The following is a 21987-nucleotide window of genomic DNA, read 5'->3' on the forward strand; positions in this document are numbered from 1 at the left end:
CCCTAGGGATATAAAAATAGTTCACTGATTGCTAGGGTGGCAAGAGGTGAACAGGTAAAATTCGACAAGTGTAATGACAGGAGGGGGCATCTCACTCAGCTCCCAGATATCTCAGGCGAAGGAGGAGAAGGCCAAGGAGGAAGCAGGTTTGTCTGTCAGAGGAGGAGGGGGGTAACAATCCATCACAGAGTATGTTTACATACAAAGCCTCTTTTAATCCCACCACATCTTATTTATTTACAAGTGAGGAAACCGAGGCTCAGATAGGCTAATTTGCTAGTTAATCCCAGAGCTGGAACTTGAACTTAATGTCTCTCACCCTTCCAAACCAGTTAACCAGGTGCCTTCCAGTGCATCATGGCTCTTTAGCTTGTATAGGAGTCTTTGTATTTCCCAGAGTGCCTAATAATACTAGGTATTCAGTAGGCATCCAATAAATGGTTGTTGTCTGGATAGCAGGAAAAAAAATCCTGAAGAGCTCCAGCACAGTGAGGAGATGTGGCGGCACTGGATCTCTTTACTTTCTAGCAGGAGCCTCTGACCCTGGGGCTACAGAAGGCAAATGAAGCGGAAGAAAGGTGGAAAAAACTACAATTCCCAGAAGACCATAAAGGTGTCACCTCACGCATGCGTAGGCTCCTCCCCTTAATACTGTGGCTTCTTGGGCCGCTCTTCTCGCGCACGCGCTCTTGGATCAGTCTTTTTCCGACCCCTCTGTTTCCCGCGGCCGGAGTTGGTGGCTGGACCTCCTGCGACTTCGGGTTGCGATGCTGTCCTTCTCTTTGCTCTGGAGGACTCAGGTAAGAATGGGGCTCCGGAGACTGGGCGACTAGTAGAAAGCAAGCTCCCTTCCTACCGTAGTTCCCATTCACAAACTTTGGGGTTCCCTTGGCTTTTCCACGCACGTGGTCTGGGTCCTCCAGGAGCTGACGCGCAACTAGGATTCCCTGAGACCCCCGGGTGCGCGTGAGGTAATTGGGGGCCCTCCTCCTCCCCATTCTGGTAACCAGATGCCCCAGGGCATTGTGACCATCCATTCCACGTGGCATTAAGGGAAAGAACTGCACCGGGTGCCCCGTGGACCCTGTGCTGGCGAACGAGCAGGGTTCCCGGCCTGAACAGGCAAGCTGAGTGTTTCCTGCCCGCTCTGAGCCGTGTAGATGATGCAACCGAGCGCCACTGCTTGCATCAGTGGTTAGTGGGCTGGAAGGAGATGAAAAGGGAGCCTGGCAAAGGACAGGATGTGGGTTTTGGCTTTCCTGCCAGCAGACCCCCCACCCCCACTCCCACTCCTCTTCCCGAGGTCCTGCTAAAGGTCAGCTCCACCTCCTCCATTGTTCTGAAAACCACCTCTACAGCCTGTTGTCCCTTGAAACTTCTTCCTCCCCACCCCACCCCCACTGGAGTATCAGTTTATGGAGGCCCTACAGGGAAGACCCTTTTGTTCCTGTGGGTGGGGAGGTTCTGGAACCTCTAGCTTCCAGAAGACAGACTTTACCCTGTGGCTTTGCAGAGTGGTTCATGGGTCAAGATGGAGGAAAATTTTGAGGTGAGGTGAATGGACTGAATGAGAACCACCCCCTGGACATTGATCTCAACCTTGGCTCTAAAACTGGCTTTTGAAGGTGGGGTGGTGAAAACTGGAACAGGCAGGCTGGACAGCTGGCTGCTGGGTTTGGAGCCAGAGGGCCCAATAAGCATAGCTGAGAGTTATTGGGAGACTGTTTGTCTGGATGCTTTTATTTGACACTGGCTTTTCCTCCCCAGCCTCTGCAGAGATGTGCTCAGCTGGTCAGGATGGCCGTAAGGTGCCAACACAGTGAGGCAGCCCAGACCCAGACCGGAGAAGCAACCAAAGGCTGGACAGGCCAGGAGAGTCTGTCAGACAGTGACCCTGAGATGTGGGAGCTGCTGCAGAGGGAGAAGGACAGGCAGTGTCGAGGCCTGGAACTCATTGCCTCAGAGGTGGAGCCTGGGGAGGGGTCCAGGGCTTGGGCCACCATGGGTGCAAGAAGTAGCATGTCACCTTACTGCTATTTCTCCAATCTCCTTTTCAAACTCAGTGCCTTCCTGCTGTGCTTTATCTCTTGCTCTTCTTACTTTCCCTGAAGCAAAGGCAGGGCCAGTCTGGGTTATGGGATGGAGGCATTAGAGAGCTTCCAGAGCTTTCCAGGGACCCTACAAACGAGTCTGGTCCCTACCCCCTCCCAAGAGAAAACAGGAACCTGGAAGCACAGGTGGAGAGGTGGCCTTGCTGGGGAGACATATCATGGCAGTTGGGTTTCTGAGGATACTGTCTCTGGCCCTGCTCCAGGCCTGGCAAGGATCCCCTGAATGAATGGAGCTTGCTGTAGAGCCCAGGTCCTCCCAGCCCAGGACACTAGCAGGGTGGACTGTAGGGGTCCAGGGAGAGGGGCTCAGTATCTTCTCACATTGCCTCCCCTCCGCCAGAACTTCTGCAGCCGAGCTGCGCTGGAGGCCCTGGGGTCCTGTCTGAACAACAAGTACTCGGAGGGTTATCCTGGCAAGAGGTAAGGGATAGCCCAGAGGGCTAGAGGGCAGCCTCAGGGATGGTGTTCCCAGTGGCGGATAACTGCCTCTACCCTCCCAGTACATTTAGAGGAGTGGCCGTCCCTGTCCTTTGCTGGTCAAAGGGGATGGTGGAACCCTTTCTCTGCCCTGATATGCCCCCCTCCCATGGCAGGTATTATGGAGGAGCAGAAGTAGTTGATGAAATCGAGCTGCTGTGTCAGCGCCGGGCCTTGGAGGCCTTTGACCTGGATCCTGCACAATGGGGAGTCAATGTCCAGCCCTACTCCGGGTCCCCAGCTAATCTGGCCGCCTACACAGCCCTTCTGCAACCTCACGACCGAATCATGGGGCTGGACCTGCCTGACGGGGGCCAGTGAGTGTGGATGGGGTGGGCTCGGGGGCAGTATTGGTATGGGAGAGGAGTTATTTATTGAACCTCTACCGTATGCCATGCATATGGAACAGTCCACTCCCTGTCCTGCAAGTTACAGTACAGGAAGAAGATAAGACCCGAGGAACCAGCGCTCAGCACAGTGGACAGAGCCAGGCTAAGAGCAGTGCTCCCAGGACGGGTCTTTGGAGTGGGGCAGGATAGTCATGGTTACGTCTAGGGGTTACTCCATTTTGAAGCCTTCTTATTTCCTCTCCTCCCCTCCCAGTCTCACCCATGGCTATATGTCTGATGTCAAGCGGATCTCGGCCACATCCATCTTCTTTGAGTCTATGCCCTATAAGCTGAACGTGAGTGCTCTAGGGTGCGGGGAGGAAGCTGCTCAGGCCGTGGGGGCCTTCTCCTGGGAAAGAGAGGCTGGAGCCTGGGCAGTCCGCAGGGTGAAGGAGGGGAGTGAGCTGCTCTCCTTCTCAGGGCTTTAGCTTTTTGTCTCTGTCCAGCCCAAAACTGGCCTTATTGACTATGACCAGCTGGCAATCACTGCTCGACTCTTCCGACCGCGGCTCATCATAGCTGGCACCAGCGCCTATGCCCGCCTCATTGACTATGCCCGCATGAGAGAGGTTGGTGGAGGCCTGGGGTACTGACCACTCCCCAAGGGGTAGTGTGGAGATTTTGGAGGAGGGGCAGCTTTGGGCAGACCTGCCTGGGCCCTCCCCAGGCTGAGGCCTGTCTGTACCTGCCCAGGTGTGTGATGAAGTCAAGGCATACCTTCTGGCAGACATGGCCCACATCAGTGGCCTGGTGGCTGGCAAGGTGATCCCCTCACCTTTCAAGCATGCAGATGTTGTCACCACTACCACCCACAAGACCCTTCGAGGGGCCAGGTCAGGCTCCCCTGAGGTCAGGCCTTGCCTTTCCCTGCCTTCATGCCCTATTCCCAGGGCGCTGTTGGGCTGGATCTGAGAGGAACTCACACCACCTGAAGACTCCTACCCAGTCTGACAATTCTCTTTCCCATGGTGGCAATTCCTTGGCAGGGGGCTTGGGGGTGGGAGGGAGGGTCTGCTCCCCGCCAGTACTGGAGTCCGGCACACTGAGCACAACTGAGGTGGACTCTGAGAGCCCTCAGGGGGGCTCGGGCCAGCCAGCTTCCTCTGCTCTTTCCATCCCTTGCCCTTTCTTTTCAGCTTAGATTCTGACTGCCTTCTTCCCACACAGGTCAGGACTCATTTTCTACCGGAAGGGGGTACGGTCTGTGGACCCCAAGACTGGCCGGGAGATCCCTTACACATTTGAGGACCAAATCAACTTTGCTGTGTTCCCATCCCTGCAGGGAGGCCCCCACAATCATGCCATTGCTGCAGTGGCTGTGGCTCTAAAGCAGGTTGGGGAACCTATTCTTGTTGGGGGGTGGGCACTGGCGTGGATACTCAGACCCTATACCTTGCTCACTGAAGTTGGAGCTGTTAGAAGGAAAGTGTCAGAAGGGGAGGGTTCAAGGCTGGGGGTTACATCTGTGCTGGGGGAGGGGGAGCAGAAAGGACAGGACTTGGGGGCCCAGGTGCTGCTGTCTCATCTCCAGGCTGGCACCCCCATGTTCCGGGAGTACTCCCTGCAGGTTCTGAAGAACGCTCGGGCAATGGCTGATGCCCTGCTAGAGCGAGGCTACTCACTGGTGTCTGGTGAGCCAGGGGGGTGGCTGAGAGCCTCTGTAACCTCAGGCAGAGGCCCAGGACTCACCACTCCCCGCTCATTGTTTCCCCTTTAGGTGGCACTGACAACCACCTAGTGCTGGTGGACCTTCGGCCCAAGGGCCTGGATGGGGCCCGGGCTGAACGGGTGCTGGAGCTGGTATCCATCACAGCCAACAAGAACACCTGTCCTGGAGACCGAAGTGCTATCACACCGGGCGGCCTTCGGCTTGGTGAGACCTGGGGTTCCAGGAGGGAAAGGTGGCTGCCAAGGCTTGGCCTCTGCTCATCCTCTTCTGCCTCTCTCCCAGGGGCCCCAGCCTTGACTTCTAGACAGTTTCGAGAAGATGACTTCCGAAGAGTTGTGGACTTTATAGATGAAGGCGTCAAGATCGGCTTGGAGGTGAAGAGCAAGACCGGTGAGGGCCAGGCTCCCCTGAGCCAGCCAATTTATATTCATATATGCCCTTCCCCCAGTCAGCTAACTGCCTTCCCTACAGCTCTGACCACGTGTTTTCTCACCCCTTTCTAGCCAAACTCCAGGATTTCAAATCCTTCCTACTCCAGGATGCAGAAACAAGACAGCGACTGGCTGACCTCAAGCAACGGGTGGAGCGGTTTGCCAGGGCTTTCCCCATGCCTGGTTTTGAAGAGCACTGATGGCGCCCAGGAAATGAGCCCCACAGCTTGAAATTATTCTTCTCCCTACCTGGACCAGTGGTGGGGGTGCCTATCTTCCAGTGTTTTTTGCTGGAGGAGGGAAGGCCTCCTACTTAGGAAAAGAGCCAGGTGTAGTTCCCTTCCCAGAATTTGTAGCTGAGGAGCTTTCGTAAGAAGACTTAGACAAAGGAGGTTAGGGCTTTCAGCACTCACCTCTCTCATTATTTCAGTGTTACAGACTCCTGCCCTTACCTGGGGGTGGGGGAGTTACTCTTGTGAGCCAGAGGAAGGGGGGGTAGGCACCCTCCTTTCTGTTTTTATCTAATAAAATGCTAACCTGACCTAAGCTTCTGTTACTGTGGGAGGGGTCCCCTGGGCCAGGTGGTGGTCGGCCTCCCTCCACGTGTTCCTCCCTTCCCTCCTGCCACCTCCACGGGGACCCCTGGGGCTGCAGCCTCCTCTCTCTGTCTCAGATCAGAGCCGACACCAGACGTGATTAGCAGGCGCAGCAAATTCAATTTGTTAAATGAAATTGTATTTTGCCCACTGCTGCTTCTGTTTGATCCCAGGGGACAAAAGGGAGCAAGGGAGGGGCGGGATGGCAGGGGAAGGCCCAGGTGCAAGGCAGGAGGGGGTCCCTGTTGTCTTGTTGGGAGGCAGGGGGCTTGGGCGCGGGGAGGAAGGAGTGAGCTGCTCCTGCCTGAGCATAGGTGCCTTCAGGGCAGGCTGGGCAGCAGGCAGTGAGCCCAATGGAGCAGCTCCGCCTGGGCTGTAGCCTGAGCCAATGGGCCTGCCACGTCGCTTGGCACTCAGAGGCCCCTGCTTGCTCTTGGCTCACGTCAGCCACGCTCAACACGTAGCCTGTGCCACACCCTACCATGCCCCGGTAGCAGGGCAGAGGGACTGGTTTAGGGCTTTTGGGTCAAACCGGCTGTTGCCCACCCTCCTAACTCCTCCCCCGCGTGGGACTCAAGCTGAGGGTCAGAGGTGCTTCCGCTGTAGGGAGTGAGGGAAGGGGGGGTGGAGCCGCCTCTCCGTGTGGGAACCGGGCTTGTGTATGCAGGAGCTGGACAGGGTGGCTAGAGTGGAGCCCTGGGGCCTCGGGGCAGAGAGTGGAAGAAGTGAGCTGGCTGACGGTGGTGTACACGGGAGCGAGGCTCAGAAGTCCGGCCGGTCCTTCTTCAGCTTCTTATAGTCGGTGGAAACTGCAAGGAACTATTGAGGGGAATTGCACTGAGTGCCCCAGGCCTCCCTTTGCGGGGAGGCTCGGGGTGCTGAGGGGTCATCCCGGGACCAGGAGGTGAGAGGATGGAGGTGCAACCCTAGAGTTACCAAGAGGTACCTTGTATTGGTCATTGGGGCTCAGACGGTTCCAGGGCTCCGGGTTGTTCTTTCGGTCCCAGCTGCGGAGAGGGAGTGAGGGCTATGGTTTCCTTTCTGGGAGCTAGGACTCTACCCAGGGTCTCTGGCTTTATGCCTGTATCTCCCTCCTACCGTGGGGAACCCATTTCCCAGAGACTGACAGGGAAGGGGGCACATTAGCGGTTGCTGACAAGTGAGGCAAGAAGGTTGTCACCGTTGTCTGCGTGAAGCTGGGTGACAGAATGATAACCTGGCTCGGGTTTACGACCGCTCCTCGCCACCCTAGGTCAAACCGGCAGAGCAGAGCAGCGGGAATCAGGCAGAGATCCCCAGGGGCTGGGTTTTCCGTGAAGAGTCTCAAATTCTGATAACGCAGAGGGGATCCCGATGCGTGCGGAGGACGCCCCCCACCCTCGCCGCCTCTGACCGAGAGTGGTGTCTCCGCGCCATCCTGGCCCCAACGGAGCCCCAGCCGCTCGCCTGCCACACCCCCAAACCCCTGGGCGAGGAGATTGAGGTACCCAAAGGCTGCTAGCTGCCGGTAGAGCGGCGTCGCCATGGCAACCAGGCCTGGAGCGGGGCGGGGTCCGCAGCCCGAAGTGGGCCCAGTCGCGAGCCACCGAGGAAAGAGCGATCCGATGGGCCTGAGCGGAGGCGGGCCCTCCCTGATCAGGAGCGGGCTCCAGCCGCGAGATTGCCGGGCGGGGCAGTGGCAAGTGAGCTACCGTGGAATCTCCGCTAGGACCCCCCATCCCCACTGTTCCCGAGAGGTCCCCGCGTTCCTGCTCCATCTTGCCCCACCCAGGACCCCACCACTGTCCAAAGCGCAGCCTTTACCAGACGTCGGGGCTGCGCAGGGCGAGCCGCAGCAAGTAGAGCGCAGCGCTGCCCATGCCCAGGCCAATGAAACCGATCATCGGGATGAGCTGCGGGGGAGACGGAGGGCACTGTCAGAGTCAGCCCCCTCCCCGTGGTTCTCAGCAGCCCTTTGCAAGCTTTTCTGCCCGTCCGCCCCCACCGCTGCTCCAGGGCTGACGCTCCCTCCCTTCTGGAGAGAGCACCTGGAACCAACCACCCCACAGTATCTGTCGTAGCTTCCCTCACCCCAAAGCGAGCCTGTCGGAGGGAGATTCAGGAGGCACCGGGGCACATTGCAAGTATGGTTTAAGGTACTCTAAAGAACAATTAGGAGACCTGCGGGAACTAGGCAAGAGGAGGGGACTGGGATATTTGGGGGCCGCCGGAGCAGCGAGAGAGTTAGAACCGGTGGCTCTGGGGACCGAACTCACCGCAGGATGTCTCTTGATCTGCCGGTAGAAGCGGGCCCCGAGACTAGTTCCCGCCATAACGCCTCTCCAGTGTCTGGTCCTCCCCAGCGGCTGGGCTCCCTCGCTCCTACTGGGGTCCCGCCCCCGGCTGGGGAGGGGTCAACCCAGCCCAACCTTGCCCAGCCCGGCCCGCTGTCTCCGACTCATCCCACACCCGCCCATCTTTCTTTTTCCCACAGTTCCAGGCTCAGAGCAGGGAGGAGAATTGTTGGGGAGCAAAGGGATTTCTACTCCCCCACTCTCTCCAGATGCCCACACCCTGGCCATGGGACACTATCATACTTGGGGCTCTGGGTTGGTCTGAGGGAGAGGCCTCACAGGCTTTGACCCAGACTCTGATGGAGAGGGGATCCAGAAGTAGGGAGAGGAACTCCGCATGAGACAGGTGGACAGACAGACCTCCAGCAAAGTGCAGGTGTGGAGTGCTTACAGGTGGTACCAGGGAAGACTGACGGCATCTGCAATGCTTCCCTGACACTCCTAAAGCCATCCAGGATCTAGCAGCTCCTGGAGGCCCTGTTTTTGTCCCCTCCAGTGTAGTGGAAGGAGCAGGAGGGCAGACAGGCCAATAGCACTAAAGCTGCCCCAGCCCCTCTAGTCCTTGGTGGTTTATCCAAGTTGCATGGTTGGCCTGGAATACTACTTAGAGGCCAGGGGAACAGAGTATCTTAAACCTGACTCAGGACAGAATAAGTCAGTGAAGTTTGGGGGCTTGAGAAACTTGCTTGCCCTGCCTGCCTCAGGTAGGGGTGAAGGTGGAGCCACCCAAGGAGGCCACTCTGCCTCTGGCTGTGATGGAGAGGAAGAGAGTGGAGTGAGGGAAATAGACAAGGAAAGACAGACAAGATGTTGAGAAGGAAAGAGAACAAGACACAGAAGCTGAAGTGTAGAGCGATTGCCTCCACTTCAGGTGTATGCTATGCTGTCAGCATGAGAAGGCTCACTGCCACCTTCTTTGGGGAACTGGGTCCTAGGGACCTAGGAGCCCAGCCCTAACCATCTCTCCCCCACTCCCAAGCTAGCCTCCACCCTCTCTCCTTCCCTACTGCCCCTTGGGTAGCTGGGTTCTGTGGAGCCCCCCTTCTCCCCTCCAGAGCCCTGTGGCAGCTCTGGCTGGGGTGAGCTGTGCACCCACCGCTGGGCCCCTCAGAGGTATAGAGAGGGAGGGGGCCTTTCCTGAAGGCCCCATTCCTTTCCCCTGTGCTGATACCTCTCCCGTCCCCTGCACTGACAAGCTCAGCTGTAATTAGGCTGCGGGGTCCCGGCTCTCCGCCTCCCTCCGGCGGATAATGAGATAAAGTGTCAGAGACACGGCGAGAACAAAGAGACAGAGACTTGCTGCGACGTGTGTGTGGGGCGGGGGAGGGGAATGACGGGATGTCAGAGCTTAGAGCAGCACAGAGCCCGGCCCTCCCTGAGCACCCGCACCTCCAGGGTCGGGCCAGGGAGTGGGGTGTCCTGTCACCGTGCCCCCCAGCCCTTCAGTCTCTGGGACTAAAAATCAATGCCGGAGCTCGAGCTTGAGGGGCCGCACAGCTGGGCTGCACATCTGGCTCTATGTGGCACAGCTGGGGCACCAGGACGTCGACAGGGACGTCTGGCCCCTACGCCGTGCGTGCCCCTTTGCTTCTCCAGCCCTCACCCGTTTTCCTGTGTCCTTTCTTCTGAGTTCAGGTGAACCTGGAGCGTCCCAGACCCTCCGCCCCGCTCTTTTCCTCGAGGTGCCGCGGATCCTCCCGCCTTGGGCCTCTGCCCAGCTCTATGAGTTCCCTATTACAGGATTGCTTCGGATTTGGCCCCTCCTTGATCTTTAACCGGCTCCTGGTGCCAGTCGCTGACCCTTTCTCTGTGACCCTATTTCTATGCCCCGCCCTCATGGTGGCCTCTGGGGACCGAGCTGGAACACAACTCCTTGGGTTCCAAATTCCATCTGTCCCCACGTCCCCGCACTTTTCCCAGCAGAAGGATTCAGGCCACTATGACCCAGCGGGTGAGGGACAGCAGAAGTCATTAGCTGAGTATTAGGCGAGGCCGGGGGCGGGCAGGATCCTACCGGGACCCGATTGTGAACGCTAAATCGCTCAGGACACTATTCCGTGCAGGCAGAGACGCACGTCAAAAGCAGCAAGACTTGGCGCAGCAAGCTGGAGGCCGGGGCCGTGGGCGCGCGCGCCCCCTGGAGGCCGAGCTTCTCCTAAGCTCTCAGAGGAGATGCCTCGGGCGCCCCCTGTAGTGCCGCGTCGACCCTGCACCCCTCGACTTGCCCGCAGGTAAGTCAGCGCCTAATGTGGGTCCCCGCCCCACGCGCGGCTCCTGTCACTTCGGCGGCCAAAGCAGTGGGTCCCGCAGTGGGCCGGGAGGGTGCGGAAAGGGGACGCGAAAGCTCCCACCTCTCCAGCCTCGGGCACTCCAAGTTCAAGCGTATTCCTTTGAAGTTGGGCGGCTCCAGACGCCTGGGGCTCCCTGTCCTTCCTGGGACTGCCCTCTGCCCTCTGACTCTGCCTGTCCTAGTCTCTGGCTGCCCTTCTTTCTGCCTCTTTCTTCTTCAGGCCCTGCCTGTTTGTCTCTGTCTCTTCATCTCTGTGTATGTCCGTGTCTCTCTGTTCCTTATCATTCTGGCTGTGTCTGTCTGTCTATTTCTCTGTAGCTCTCTACCTGGCTTTGTCCTTCTGCATCTGTTTCTGTCTCTCTGTGTTGGTCACTCCCCTCTACATCTCTCTACCTCGCTGGATCTCTCTACAAATGCCTCTCTGTCACTGTCTTTATCTCTGTCTCCCCCCTCCCATTCCCTGGCTTCCTGCCTCGGGGTGGGTGGTGGGTGGGTGCTGCAGCAGTCCAATGAGACAGCCTAGGGACAACTCTGGGCACTGCCTGGGGCCCCCTTCCCGGTCACTTCCTCATGCCCGTCACCTCGCTGCGGCCTCCGTCTTCCCTCTGAAGCTGTGGGGCATGGAGGGGGCGCCCAGGAGGGAAGACAGTGCCCAGCATCTGCTCTGGATCTCCGGGTCCCCTGACCCCCTCTGCCTCTATTAAGGGCGCCTGGTCCCGAGGCTCTGAAATGATCATGATTGCATCAGCCAGACAGCCGCGCAGCCTGGAGCCGCGCGGAGAGCGAACGAGCAAGCGAGACAAAGACGCCCGCACCATCTGTTTATGCAAAGCGCTCTCCGCCCGGACCCTGGCGTCCCGGTGCCTGGCCCGGTTCGGGGCACAGGGTCATGAGTCCGCTCCTGCCTGGTGCCCCCGCCGCGCCGAGGCTCCCTGCTTCTCAGCACCCAGAGGGGCCGCAGGGCGAGAAGAACGGAGGGGGCGGGGGTGTTGATGTGATTGGAGCCGACGCGGCTGTTTCTTCAATAATGGATGGAGATGATGCGGACCGCGGAGCCAAGCCCGCCCTGAGAAGAGAGAGGAATAGAAATGGGGAGAGGAAGGTGAGGGGGCGGGAGATTCACTCCGGCGCGCGCGCGCGCGCGCACACACAGACACACAGACACACGCGCACACGCACGCGAGCGCCGTGCGTCACACTGTCATTCGAATACATGCCGCCTTGTGGCTCACACCCAGGCACACGCCCACGTACTGTCACCGTGACACACACACCTACAGACGGAGACGCCAGAGCAACACACACTCACCAGAGGCTCTTACTGATTCTCACACATACAGTCCTGCAGGCAGAGACCCACGGAAATACCCACACGCGGGGCACACCCAGGCATGAAGAATGAACAGACATGTCAAAACACATATGCACATCATGACACCCAGGAGCTTAGACGGACAATAATTATAGAGGCGGGGGGGCAGAATGGGGACAAGACTGACAGATACATCACGCACACTCCAGGGGCACACCAACATACACACCATACCTGGGGCTCTGATAGACACCTCACACACTACACACGAGGGCCATAGACACCCATAATTATCAGGGGCATAGAGAGACCCACCCACCACCATGCATTCAGAGGTTGGCACCCACACATATGCAGAAGCTGCTGCCTGTACCCTCCGGTGGTGGACTGGCAGAGAGGTCGCTGGGGTCCCTGTTAGCAGGCACTGTTAGCTTAACCATATAATGAGGTCCTGATGACAGGAGGCTCCTGGGGCTGTTGACCCTGCACCATCTGCCTGCAAGCTTCCTTCCTTGGCCCCTCTGGTCGTGTGATGCAGACCTTGGGTCACTCTGGCCTCAAACGACCCAGCCAACCCCAACCCCAGTAGTTGGGAAGAAGAGCAGGAGCCATAGAGTGACATTGGTGGCTGCACAGGCAGACTTCCAGGATCCCCAACACAGCCAGGAGGCAGGGGGTGGAAGAGAGGGTCACTCCATAGACATAAGTGCTTCATCCCCTGTGCTGCCCAATCTTCCGAATTCAAGGGGCACTTGCTTTGCTAAGAGTTGGATGGGCACTGGGGAGGGGTAGGGTGCGGGTTGTGTCCTGGACCCTAGTAACCCGGCCCCTCCTCCCGTCTATTTTCGATTCAATCTGCTCCTTGGCCCAGACTTATGACCTTTGCAGCGTGAGGCAGCATCATCCATCACCCAGTCGGCTGCTTGGGGGAGTAGGGGCGTTGGGGGCTCACACAGGGTCGCTGTCGCTCCCCCCTCCCTCCTCTCCAGAGACCTGCTCTCCGCCGGAGGGCCAGGGCTCAACCAACGGACAAGTACTGGGGGGAGGGCGTGACCATGGGGCTCAATCGCGATAGTGGGCCTTGTGTCCCCACCTCTGGCACCCCAGCACCCGTCCTTCGATCTCAGCACAGCCGGCCTTCCCGCTCCTCCTGCTGCCCTCCCTCTCTCGGGCCTTTTGCTTAATTTCCTATTAACTGCTGATAAATCCAATTAAACTGCCGCTCTAATTAGGGACAGCTGCCGGCTCCGCAAGGCGGGGAAGGGGGGTGCCCCTCGAGTATATGGGGGGAAGAACAGCCGCTCTCTCTGCTTTTCGGTACCCCCACACCAACATCGCCGCCCAATGAGCCAGTAAATTGCTTTTGCTTCAGCATTGTGGGGGGCCCCCTCGAGGATCTGGGGGGCTCTGGTTTTCAGTCCCTCAGACCGCTTGATGAAGAGATGCGACCCAAGCCCTAGCCACCTCCCCCATTCGTGGTAGGCGGGCCCGAAGTGGCATGGGGGCAAAAGGCTTGATTTGTGTGTGGTGGTGGAGGGGAGCATGTGATCTGCTATTCCAGCCCAGGCATGATTAAAGGGGGGCTGCCTGAGACTTCCTTTATGACCCCGTTGTCCCCCCAGGAGTCCAGGACAGTCAAGGGCAAAGAGAACAGGATACAGAACCCAGCGAGTCTTATGTGCTTTCCCCTACCCCCACCGCACCTCAGCCTTCTGGAAGGAAGTGGCGAGCGCCCGTCCCGGGCCCTCCTCTTCCCCAGCCCAGCTGAGCCTCTGTCCTCCCCCCGCCAGCAGCAGATGGTGCCCGGGCTCCCGCTGCCAACCTTGCTAGGCGGTGCCAACCTCAGGCTTGGCAGACAACGGGCAGAAGAGGATCTCCTGGCTGGCCACGCTGACCCTCCCCCATCCGCCATCAAGCTCAAGACCCTCCGCCTTTCCGACTCCAGCGACCACCCCACGCTGCCTCCCAGGTCCCCAAACTCCTCGTCTCCTTCAGCTCCCTTCCCCACACCTTCCCGCTCCCCGCCACCTGCCACCCTGACCAGGGCCGGTGCATTTGCATATCTACATATGCAAATAATAACATTTGCATAAAGCGCGCCGCAGCGGGGGTCTCCGCGTGAGTCGGTTAGCTGTCTGCCCGGCTCCTTCTCACTTGGTACCTGTCGCAAAGGGCTGGGGCGGGGGCCGCGCGAGAGGGGTTAGGCCCCCCGGCCTTGCTCGCTTGGTTCCCAGAGGACTTGAGGAAGTGTTGCCATGGAGACGGCACGCACCCCACCCCCTCCCAGGCCCAGGGTCTCGGGCTCCGTGTCTCTGGTTCTCTCCTCTTCCCACCACCCCCGCCCCCGCCCCGTCCCTCGCTCTCCAACCGAGATCTTGCATCGCCCCCTGGCGGCCCAGCTCGGCACTGAGCCAGGTTCCGAAATGTAGGGGCTGCCCGCGGCAAAATCGCCAAGAGCTGGGTGGACCTACCGGGCTACGAGATCCTGCTCCAAGCTGCAGGGGCGCCGGGGCGGTGACCCCAGCCCAGCTCCGCTTTCTTCAGCGACGACAGAGGCCTCTTCTGGCGGACGCACCTGACTCCTCGCCTCCCACCAGCCTCAGCCCAGGTGGGTTTCAGGTTACCGGATGGTAGTGAGGTAAGACAGTGGAGGAGAATTCTCCACTCCTTCGTAGGCGCTCCCCTCCCTGTCGCCTTGGATCCCAGTTAAAGAACAAACTTTACTAACTTTTGTCAAAACTTTTAATAAATCCGCAACATTCAACAGTTCGCCTCCCACCCACCCCAGCTCCCCCAGAGCGCCTCCTAGTGGAGACGCATTCTTTTTCCAGTTCTCAAAAGCTGGACCTGGGTTGCTGGAGAGGCTCTGGGCCATCAGTATCCGAAGCCCAAGGTCAGGGGAGGGAGCGGGAACCAGTCCCTTCCCAGGAGCCCCGTCACGTTCTGCCGGGCCTTCCCGCTCTCCCCTACCCAGCAGTATAGTTGCTTTCGCCCCTTTCCTCTTCAATTTCCACTGGGCCTGCCCAGAACGGGGCACGAGTTTCTCCCGCCAGCTGGCGCCGGCATACCTAAATCTCCTCTAGGAAGTCTGTGGGAAACAGCCCCACCTTGCGGCCGGTGTAGACCTTGACGTAGCCGCCGGCTTCATCTCCTTTCTGCACCACGATCTAAAGATGAAAGGATTAGGGAGGAGAGGAATCAAAGGAAAACGTAGGAGAGGAGAGCAGGGGAACCCAGAGTTATGGAAGCCCATATATTAAATGGGTTAAGATCTGCAAGGAGTGCGGTTTGCAGAGGAGCCTCGGGCCTGGGGTTGGGCTGGGGCACCAGAGCTACCTGGTCCTTCTTGAGAGTGATCTGTCCTATTTCGCGGTTCCCCACGAAGGATCTCGTTACCCGGTACACACGTTCTCCAGACCGGACCCGAATGATGAAGTTTGGAGGGAAAAATCCGACCTTCTCCCCTATTTTCCCCTAGAGGAGACAGCAGGGAGAATTGGTCTCTTAATCTCAGGTTTTAAACTCAACCCACGTCCCACCGTGGCCCGTCATTCGCTTACCCGCCACCACTCCTCGTTGGAGTCATCAATGACTGTGATCTTCTCTCCTGGCCTGGCAGAGGAGGCAGGGGCTCTGAGATTTGGGGCCTTACTCATATATCCAGTCCCTTGGCTCTGCCCAGGTCCCGCCCCAATAGGCTCCACGCCCTGAGTAGCCCCCCTCCTCCTTCCTTTTCCATAGGGAGCTGGGCTCTCTCCTCTTCACTCCCAGTACGCTCCCACCCCAATCCCAAGGGCTCTCACGGGAAATCCAGGTCATCCTTCTCCAGGGCTTTGAACCGATAGAGAGCCACAAAGTAATGAGACTGCTGGAAACCAGGCTGCTTGTTCTGGAGGGTAAAAGGGGGTGGGTGATGAGTCTCAGGGCTCCTTTTTCCCACACTGAGGGGCAGGGGTCAGGCAGGGAGAGGCATTCTCCAGACACACTACAGTCCGTCTACCTCCCAGGTCCCTGAACTAAGAGGAGTGTGTTGGTTGTGTGTGTATGAGGTGGTGGAGAAGGCAGGTTAAGGGTGATGGGAACCCACAGAGTAAGTGTGAGCTTTAGTTGAGGCTGTGAGTAGCGTTGGAACTGGGTTGGGGAGAGGACTGGGGTCCCTGCAGGGAGAAACTGTTCTCACCTTGTCATCAGTTGTCTTCTTTTCAGCCTTCTTATCCCCTTGAGGTTTTCCTGGGATGGGAAACACCAACAAATTGGCTCCTGGAGGGTAGTCTTCATTCTCTTACCTTTCTGTTGTAGGGCCTCCTTTATCTCCAAACCTGGCATGCCCTTTGACCCTCCATCCCCTGTGGCTGAGCCCCTGACCCTACTCTATCTCGATGGATGGAGGTGGGTGTTACTCACCATCCTGGGGTTTGCCTTCCTCTGGTCTTGCAGACTCCGGCTCCTCTTCCATCATGGCTGCTAGAGGCTGGAAGGGGCACCATAGTTAGGAAGATGCTGTCTTGGGAACTCTTGCTTGCCCTGGCTCTCCAGTCAGGCCAGAGAACTATAGAATAATAGAGTTGGAAGGAGCCTTGGAAGAAATATCTAGTCTACCACCTGCCTAATGCAGGGACTTCCGCTAAAATATCTTAGTAGGTGGGTCATCCATTATGCTTGAATGTAGCTCACTACCTTGCAAAGTAAGCCTATGCAATTTGGGGGCAATTCCCTTTATTAAGCCTATGTCAGTCTCCCTGTAACTGTTAGTTCCTGGTCCCGATTTGCCCTCTGGAGCACGACAGAACAAATATAGTCCCTTTAAAGATCTGAGGACAGCTAACATACCCTTCCTGTCTTTTCTTCTCTAATCATTCTCAGTCCCTTCAAATCACCCTCCTTAAAAATACTCCAATGTGTAAGAGAAAAAATGGGCAACAGTTTTTATAATTCCCTTAAGAAAATAGAACCGGAATGTGCTAGCCCTTTTGGATGCAGTCAAATCACATTGTTAGTGTCTTACAGTCATAGCTCACTTCACAGAAATCCTTAATTTGCACCCATCCTCCATATCAACTACTTTGAGGCCATATCTCTAATTCTGTTTTTGTGCAGTTGAACTTTTTAAATCTAAGAACAGCTATGTACATTTTTCCTTACAAAATTTCAAATTATTAGATCTGGGCCTTTCTTGTAGTCTAAGATTTTTTCCCCCTCTAATCTGCCATCTTGAAAGTCACTCTAGTCTAAGATTTTTTTGAATATATTATTCAGTGTTTCCCACAAACTTAATGGATATACCATTTATGTCTTCATTTGCATCAGTGAAAAAAATGTCCACAGGTGAGGACCAAGGACCAAATCATGTTATGAGGCATCAGGAATCTCCCTCTAGCTGGACACTCCCTAAAGGACCAGAATCCTTTGAGTACTGTCATTCAACCAATTTTAGGAATCCATCTAACTGTAACCATTATCCACATTAGTCCATCCTGGTTGTCCAGAAAAACATAAGGATGTGAACAAATTCCAGCAGAACTGAATGCAAGTCTATGGCATTACCAATCTAGTAACCCTATTACAAAAGGAAATGAAACTGCTTTTGGCCACTAGTTTTGCGCCTCATTTACCTCATCTATAGGATAAATGGGTCAGACTAGATGATTGTCACGGACCCTTACATAACTCAGAATTCTCTGAATAGTTGGCATGGCCAGTTCTCTTCCCCAAATCCAAAGCATAGCTCTTGCTGCTGTTGTCGAGCAATGCCCGGGGCCTGGCGTTGGGGAATGCTTCGGTTCATTATGGTGGTTAATCTGACAAATTCAGAAGGGAGTTCCTGGAGAAAACACATGCTATGGCAGGAGTTCTTAACCTGAGGACCTCTACAATTGCATGCAAAAATGTGTCTGTCTGGTTATGTGCGATTTTAGGAAATAAGGATCCCTAGCGTCTGTCAGCTTCCCCGAGAGGAGCCAGGCGCTGCTCCCTGGGGTCTCTGGAAGGCATCTCAGTAGGAAGGGGCGGCGCTCACATTTTTCTTGTCTGCCTGGCCCTTCTTCCGCTCCTTGTTTGCCATGATCACCCCAGTGCGCAGCGTTTCAAATACGGGGTCATTGCGATTGGCGGCAGCTAGTGGGAATGGGAGAAGAAAGAAACTGTTACTGGGGAGGCAGAGAAAGGCTTGGAGGACAGAGGCACCGCCTAAGGAAGGGAGAGGTGGGACTGAGTAGATATGTGCGTGTGTGCGTGTGTCTGTGTGTGTCTGTCAGATTAGGGAAGGGTCATTTGGGCAAACCCAGGTCATCAATCTACAAAGAGCTCTAAAAACATCACTGGAAATGTAATGTGATGGAGAAAAATATTTATCAGTACTCCTTCTAGGCAGGGCATTCTCAGAATCACTATTCTCCTTCTAGGTAGAGTGGTCCTTTAACTGTTCGCTTTTGTTCCACTGAGTGGCATGTGCAAGCTGGGGTGCCACCACCAGTGAGTTCTTTTTTATACCCATGCTCCTCACAGAATTCAGCCTCTCCTCCAAATAAATGTGGAGCCAATTGTCAAATAATGTTTTGTAAGGGTTGCCAAATGAAGAATCTGCCCAGGGCGTCCACAGCTCTTGGTCTGGCCCTCAGTCTGAAATTCTTCTGTAAGGAGGAGGAGGACAGTCAGAATCCTTCTTCACTTAAAAATGGTTTTGCATATGAAGAGCACAGATTTTGAAGTTAGGCAGATGAAGGTTTTAGTCTTGGCTCTGTCTCTTGCTAGCTGTGTGGAGACCTAGCTAACTCAGCTATCAAACAGGAGTATTGACTCTGCATCCAAAATGGCTCAAATATTAGGTTGAGAGAGAACCATGGGAAGTAGAATCTTTCTGTTTCAGAATTTGGCTTCCAAAGCTAGAGATGGTGCTGAAACCATCTCTATCTAGGCTTGCCCATTCCCTCAGGTCCCGGGGGGGGGGGGGGGGGGGCACTTACAGAGATCTTTGACACAAGCGTACTGCTGGTCGCTGTAGAGTGGGGAGCTATAGGCCCGACGGAAGCCAGGGGGCTGCAGGGTAGAATGGGATGGGAGAAAGCATTAGAGAGAACAAAGTAGGGCCCAGAAGCCCATTTCTCCCATGAGTGCTCACCCCTTCTCGAAGTTAAGAGATAGGCTGAGAAAGAGAAAGCAGGGAAATGGATGGGGTGACCTGAGGGACTGGCAAGGGGGTAGCTGGCACCTGTCCGCTCCCTCCGACTGTCTGGCTCCCCAGTGTACTCACGATCTTGCCGAAGCATCTCTGCATCTCCACGTAGGACTGACAGTGATCGTGGATGCTAGTTTTGCAGTTCTTACAGCGAAGCCCAAATTTGTTGTTGACTTGGGAGAAGGGGAGGACATTTGGGTGAGGCTCCTGTTTCCCTCTGCCTTGGTACTGTTGTTGCTACTCTAGCTCTCAGGTCCCTCTTCTGTCTGGGAGCCCACACTTGAGGTCTCTAACTGTTATTTTCTTAAAGCCAATTCTTGCCACAGCCTGTCTGCCATACAAACACTCCTCTGCTAACCACCCACCCCGCCTCCCGCCTTTGACATCACACGTTCTCCACTTCCCTTCATGACTCACGCACAATCATCCGGGCACAGACATCACAGAACTTGGGCTTCTTGAAGAAATGATCTTTGAATTTGTGGGGCTTATCATTGACAAGCTTAGGAGGTTCTGGGGGTGGCTCCTCTTCTTCCTCTTCTTCCTCCTCTTCCTCATAGATGTAATAGATGGGCCCACCCCCAGCTCCCACTGCCTCCCCGTTGGCCTGGGGCTCTGGGGGAAGCTCCATTTCCTTTGTCCCTGTAGACTCCTTCCTGAATAACTGCTTCAGCCGCTGTAGCTGAGGGAGGGAGGGAGGGAATGAAGGAAACCCAATGTTAAAAGAATTGTCATGCTCTCTAGGTAAGGCTGAGGCTAACTAGACATGTTCCTAACCTGGGGTAAGGGGCACACCCCAGGATTAGGGGGTACGGTGCTGGCTAGCATTCTAACAATGAATGAGTCGCATACAAGCGCCATCAATTCAAGCACTTTTCAAGGGCTGCGGTGGCTTCGCAGCTCCCCACACCCCATGGTCAGAGGCCCAGACTCACCCCACTTTGCCGAGTCTCTGCTGGGAAGGAGGGCTTAGGCGACTCCAGCACCTCCTTTTCTGTCATCCTGCAAGAGGTTGGACCCCACTATGAAATCTAATCTCTGACTGCCATTCTTCCCTCCCTTATTCCTGTCCCTCATAGTAGGGTGGTCCTTGAAGGGGAGGCTTTGGGAGAAATTTGGTTAAACAGAGATCCTTTCATAGGGCTTATGAACAGGAAGATTCCATGGAGGTCCAAAGAAAAACCCAACAGACAAAAGAACTTCCCAACCAGTTCCTCTAACGATATCCATCCTTCCACCCTGAGGGGCAACCCTAGGCATTTTCCTACAGACCCTGTTTCACAAAATCTGTGGGCAATGAGACATGACACACACCTTCCCGAGATCTTTCTTCAAGAGGTTTGATGTGTGGAGGGAAGCGCTGGGACATTTGTTATCCCAACCTCTTTCTTGAGCCCTGGAGGCCCAGGGCCTAGTTCCCAGCCTGCCTCAGGCCTCAGCTATTTTAAGTTTTCAGAGTAATAGGAGCCTTTCCTTCCCTTACTACTCCGTTCCCTTGACCCAACCCCCACCTCCCCTCCAGTCTTAGCTTTTTGTCCAGGAGTAGAACAGTAATTTCACTCCTAAAACCCAAACTACTCACAGACAAGGAAAGAAATGAAGAAGCTGAACAGACTCAGCATTGGGGAAGCTGGGGTGAATAGTCCTGGAAATGGAAAGGGGAATTGGCAACTTACGTTTGGGGTTCCCTAAGTCAATCCACAATCCGTGGAGGGAGGAAGGAGCCCCTGCAGTGTTGGTGGTGGCGCTGGAGGACTGGTCCTCTTCCTTGGGGGCTAAGCCCCCCCAGTACCCTCCGTACTCACACTGGCTACCCAGGCGGTATTTGTAGACCTAGCCTCTTGCCTTGGTGTCAAAGCTGAAATGACAGGGCTAGAGGAAAGTGGACAGCTGAGCGACACAGCTGACACAGAGAAATTGGACACGGAGAGGTCTGGGCAGGGCTGGACCCTAACTTCTCCCATCCCCCAGAGCTGCTGTTCCTTGGTTTTTCATCTATGGTGTGTAGGTCAGTCGGGGCTAAATTCAGGGAGAGACAGTGTCCATGCTGTGTAGCCGTGGGTGAGTTTTAGACGACTAATGGAAAGACCAATTACAAACAGCTTTCCCAATCCCCGTTCTCCAAGGCCCAAACATCTCCCCAACTCTGCCCTCCCTGGACCTACTTTAGGAACTAGGCTTTGACTTCTCAGCCGTTGTCTTCTTGTGGCCATGCGTTTTTATGCCCTTAAGCCTTTAAGAAGGAAAAGGCTGGGAACTGGTGAAGAAAAGAAAATTTGAATTTTCAGAGCTCCTGTCAGCCAGATTGCTTTCTTCTCTATGGGTAGATGGAGGGGTACATGCTGCCGTCCTGTATGGGAGTGAAGAACGTGTAGTACTGCTGTGTTCCTTCCAGTTGTTCCCAGAGACTTCTTTCCCTCTATTCCTCTAAAATCTTGTCCTCAGGGTGAAGGGATTTCTAAGAGCTATTAAACAAAGCCAGGTTGTGACTTCCATCTGAGGGCTCTGGGAGAGTAAAGGTCTAATGATCAGGTAGAGACACTATTGTTGACACTGGACAGACGATAATAAACAGCTGCCACGCAGGGCATTTTTACTGTCTGTAAGAAATATCCCTTCCCCATGAGAACTGCAATCTCTTGGAGGTGGTAGGATGGCCAAGCCTCACACTTCCTGAATCATTCTGATTCCGATTCCTCTTCCCTCTGATGCCCCAGTGTATGAACGGATGGGTCAGTGAGCTATCTGGCATTCTTATCTCCCAGGGATGCAGCCTTCTGCTGTGTGCTGACACCGTGTAAGGGAGATACTCCCATGGTAGGAGAGCAATTTGGAGGTGGCGATATAGTGTGGCTTTATCCCTTGTATCTGTAAAAAGTAAAGGATTGCTTTGGAGGTTGGGTCAGACAAGCCCCAGAGGAGCCCCACTAGAGATACTCCTACCCAGAGCCAAGAGATTCCCGGGGCGATGTTCTTTGTCATTTCTGCTCTTTTTCTCTCTTCAAGAGGTGGCTCAGATTGAAAGGGGGCTGCTGGATGATTCTGTGCCTACAGGCTCTTTAACAACTGGTCTGACAGGCTGAACAACTAGGCTAGTTTTGAGAAACTTCAAAGGAAAAGCTCCATCTTGTAGGCAGGTGACTTCTGCTCTTCACCTTTCTTCAGCTGCATAGGACAGGGACTACTGAGCACGCCTGGATAATAC

At 55.6% G+C, this 21987-nt stretch overlaps 3 protein-coding genes and 1 long non-coding RNA gene across 7 annotated transcripts in view; 2 read left to right on the forward strand and 2 right to left on the reverse strand.

Annotated features, from left to right (window-relative positions):
• The first annotated feature begins 641 nt into the window (after positions 1-641).
• Positions 642-5618, forward strand: SHMT2 (serine hydroxymethyltransferase 2). The gene is made up of 12 exons (XM_074325541.1): positions 642-800; positions 1768-1965; positions 2452-2531; positions 2705-2905; positions 3192-3273; positions 3424-3546; positions 3671-3810; positions 4145-4310; positions 4509-4608; positions 4695-4850; positions 4929-5036; positions 5150-5618. Exons 1-12 carry the CDS (start codon positions 768-770, stop codon positions 5275-5277), a joined length of 1515 nt encoding a protein of 504 aa, XP_074181642.1. The 5' UTR covers positions 642-767; the 3' UTR covers positions 5278-5618.
• Positions 5619-5790: 172 nt separating this feature from the next.
• Positions 5791-9996, reverse strand: COXFA4L2 (cytochrome c oxidase hypoxia associated subunit FA4L2). Its single transcript, XM_019742332.3, has 4 exons — positions 7929-9996; positions 7477-7565; positions 6620-6680; positions 5791-6492 (listed from the first exon to the last, which is right to left on the reverse strand). The coding sequence occupies exons 1-4, from the start codon at positions 7983-7985 to the stop codon at positions 6436-6438; spliced, it is 264 nt and encodes an 87-aa protein (XP_019597891.1). The 5' UTR covers positions 7986-9996; the 3' UTR covers positions 5791-6435.
• Positions 6444-21987, forward strand: part of LOC141570081 (uncharacterized) — a 28108-nt gene continuing 12564 nt past the window's right edge. Inside the window, exons 1-3 of one of the 3 annotated variants that reach the window (XR_012493938.2) lie at positions 6444-6577; positions 10070-10237; positions 13399-14216. This is a non-coding gene — a long non-coding RNA (uncharacterized LOC141570081). Of the gene's footprint in view, positions 6578-10016; positions 10238-13398; positions 14217-21987 lie in introns of those variants that run through there. The other 2 variants (XR_012493937.2, XR_012493939.2) reach the window with 2 other exon arrangements.
• On the reverse strand, positions 14328-21156 carry STAC3 (SH3 and cysteine rich domain 3). 2 transcript variants are annotated; one of them, XM_019742330.3, is made up of 12 exons: positions 20459-21156; positions 19718-19784; positions 19200-19464; positions 18858-18955; positions 18571-18643; positions 17625-17722; positions 16013-16079; positions 15789-15838; positions 15412-15497; positions 15169-15220; positions 14945-15082; positions 14328-14775 (listed from the first exon to the last, which is right to left on the reverse strand). In XM_019742330.3, exons 2-12 carry the CDS (start codon positions 19781-19783, stop codon positions 14677-14679), a joined length of 1092 nt encoding a protein of 363 aa, XP_019597889.1. In that variant the 5' UTR covers position 19784; positions 20459-21156; the 3' UTR covers positions 14328-14676. The 2 variants fall into 2 exon arrangements, with proteins under 2 accessions (XP_019597889.1, XP_019597890.1); XM_019742331.3 differs by lacking the exon at positions 19718-19784.

Source organism: Rhinolophus sinicus, chromosome 1 (assembly GCF_057876585.1).
Source record: "Rhinolophus sinicus isolate RSI-liver-muscle chromosome 1, RSI-T2T, whole genome shotgun sequence".
NCBI lineage: Eukaryota > Metazoa > Chordata > Mammalia > Chiroptera > Rhinolophidae > Rhinolophus > Rhinolophus sinicus.

What these genes read in the sequence shown, in the direction of transcription:
- STAC3 (XM_019742330.3), bottom strand. Translation starts at nt 19,783, where the DNA reads ATGACAGAAAAGGAGGTGCTGGAGTCGCCTAAGCCCTCCTTCCCAGCA. An exon ending in AGAGATGCTTCGGCAAGATC is followed by an intron (nt 18,644 to 18,857) that starts GTGAGTACACTG and finishes TCTACCCTGCAG; the next exon opens with CCCCCTGGCTTCCGTCGGGC. An exon ending in CGCTTGTGTCAAAGATCTCT is followed by an intron (nt 17,723 to 18,570) that starts GTAAGTGCCCCC and finishes CATTCCCACTAG; the next exon opens with CTGCCGCCAATCGCAATGAC.
- SHMT2 (XM_074325541.1), top strand. Translation starts at nt 768, where the DNA reads ATGCTGTCCTTCTCTTTGCTCTGGAGGACTCAG. An exon ending in TGGAACTCATTGCCTCAGAG is followed by an intron (nt 1,966 to 2,451) that starts GTGGAGCCTGGG and finishes CCCCTCCGCCAG; the next exon opens with AACTTCTGCAGCCGAGCTGC. An exon ending in CTATGCCCTATAAGCTGAAC is followed by an intron (nt 3,274 to 3,423) that starts GTGAGTGCTCTA and finishes GTCTCTGTCCAG; the next exon opens with CCCAAAACTGGCCTTATTGA.
- COXFA4L2 (XM_019742332.3), bottom strand. Translation starts at nt 7,985, where the DNA reads ATGGCGGGAACTAGTCTCGGGGCCCGCTTCTACCGGCAGATCAAGAGA. An exon ending in AGATCAAGAGACATCCTGCG is followed by an intron (nt 7,566 to 7,928) that starts GTGAGTTCGGTC and finishes TCTCCCCCGCAG; the next exon opens with CTCATCCCGATGATCGGTTT. An exon ending in CTGCGCAGCCCCGACGTCTG is followed by an intron (nt 6,681 to 7,476) that starts GTAAAGGCTGCG and finishes CCCTCTCCGCAG; the next exon opens with CTGGGACCGAAAGAACAACC.